The sequence below is a fragment of the Gastrolobium bilobum genome, unplaced genomic scaffold (assembly GCF_033153095.1).
Source record: "Gastrolobium bilobum isolate Gb01-03AN ecotype WA unplaced genomic scaffold, APGP_CSIRO_Gbil_v1 utg42558, whole genome shotgun sequence".
NCBI classification, from domain to species: Eukaryota; Viridiplantae; Streptophyta; class Magnoliopsida; order Fabales; family Fabaceae; genus Gastrolobium; species Gastrolobium bilobum.
Genome location: NW_026896757.1, coordinates 1 through 1,623, shown reverse-complemented (window position 1 = coordinate 1,623; position 1,623 = coordinate 1). Strand labels below are relative to the sequence as shown.

Sequence of the window (1,623 nt, the reverse complement as noted above, 5' to 3'; positions counted from 1 at the left end):
TAGGTCTCTGGAGTAGCTGGACAGGGGAAACATTACAAAGGATACAAGAATCAGAAGAGTAAGTTAAAAAACAAAGTCCAGATTGATGGATATTTCCATTATATTCATTTTTTCATGGCTACCTAGCTAATTGCTATCGACAAAATTAAGCAAGGGATCCTTAATTAGATATGTAACCACTATATATATGATATATGGCAATGGCACATACTATAAACAATATAATACTCAGTATATATAGCCAATTCAATCAATTAGGGTTTCCATACTGAAGCCCAAACAACCGGTTCCTCCTTCCATGTCAAGTAAATTCCTGAAAGATGATCATTTCCTTGTGGCACCACAAGGGACCACCCAGGACGGTACCTTTTGAGTAATGCCTTGACATCATCCACAACATCATCACTGAACCCAATTGGGAAAAATTCCTCCTTAAGCCTCCAAGACCATTGTGTTCCTCTCTCCCTTCTCTCACAAATATCATACCCAAATTCATCATCATCATTGCAAGCCAAAACCCTAATTATGTTTCTCGAGCACTCCCTCTCTAGCATCAATCTTTCATTACTGATTGAGGGAAAGCTTTCCTCTTGCATCTCAAAGTAAAGGGTGTAAAACCTAAGACACTCTTCAAAGCTCTTGAAGAAGTCATTTCTTGAGCTGCAAAAATCACCTTCCTCTTCAACGACCGTCACAACTCGAGGATCAAGCGATTTCAACATGCGAATAAAGGCTCCCCTATCATCTTCTTCAACACTTCTCAATGCCCCAATACAATTCACGGCAATAGCCTCACCCTCTTTAACTCCTAACCCTTCTTTTGTGAGCATTCCAATATGTTCTAGCCCATTAATCATGTTAAACGCAAAGGGCACTCCCATTAACCTAGCAAACTTCTCCATTCTTCTTCCAACTTCGTTCATCACAGACCCTACTATGCTACCCGTTATAGCTACAACTGTGAGCTTCAAGTTAGGGGTTTCATCATTTCTTGTAGCCAAGGCTTCCAACAAAGTAGGCCATTGAGTGCAAAGGGTGTTGCTTATATCAATAATATGTAGTGTTGTCTCGCCTTCGAAGGCTTCTAAAATGGCACCATTTGATGCCACGTGTCCAAAAGTTGTCCAAGGGCTTACCTCTTGAAACTTGAGTATTAACTTTCTAGCTGAATTGAAGGAGTGGTTTTTCTCAGCTACAGAGGAAAGGGTCTTGTAGCACCTTTGACCACACTCTGTGGCCTTACAAAATAGAGCTTGCAAGAAGTAGGAGGCTAATTTTTGCTCACAGTTTCCATAAGGGGATGCAAGCTCGTTTAACATCCATAGAAGATGGTGGATTTTGCCAGAGTCTTTATCAGAGATTGCTTTAGCACACTCTTTAAGAAGCTTGGAAGCCAATTTACCTTCATCACTAGTACAAGTTCCTCCCGAATCAGAAGAATGGCTTGTGGATGTGTGACTACTATTTTGGGGATGATTGATGTGGTGCATGTCTATGGTGGCTGCCTCATGATCAATGTATTGCTGGTTAGGGAAAATATTGTAGTGTGTTTTCTTTGCTATGTAAAGACTGGTGTCCATCTTTACAATAGCATAGACTATGGAATATGGACCCCAAAGCTGT

At 40.7% G+C, this 1,623-nt stretch overlaps 1 protein-coding gene across 1 annotated transcript; it reads right to left on the bottom strand.

Annotated features, from left to right (window-relative positions):
* Window positions 1–254: 254 nt before the first annotated feature.
* Window positions 255–1,580, bottom strand: LOC133301858 (protein SHORT-ROOT-like). The gene has a single exon (XM_061501567.1). It carries the CDS (start codon window positions 1,578–1,580, stop codon window positions 255–257), a length of 1,326 nt encoding a protein of 441 aa, XP_061357551.1.
* Between the last annotated feature and the right edge of the window lie 43 nt (window positions 1,581–1,623).

Coding starts and splice junctions, on each gene's coding strand:
- LOC133301858 (XM_061501567.1), bottom strand. CDS start 1,580: ATGGACACCAGTCTTTACATAGCAAAGAAAACACACTACAATATTTTC.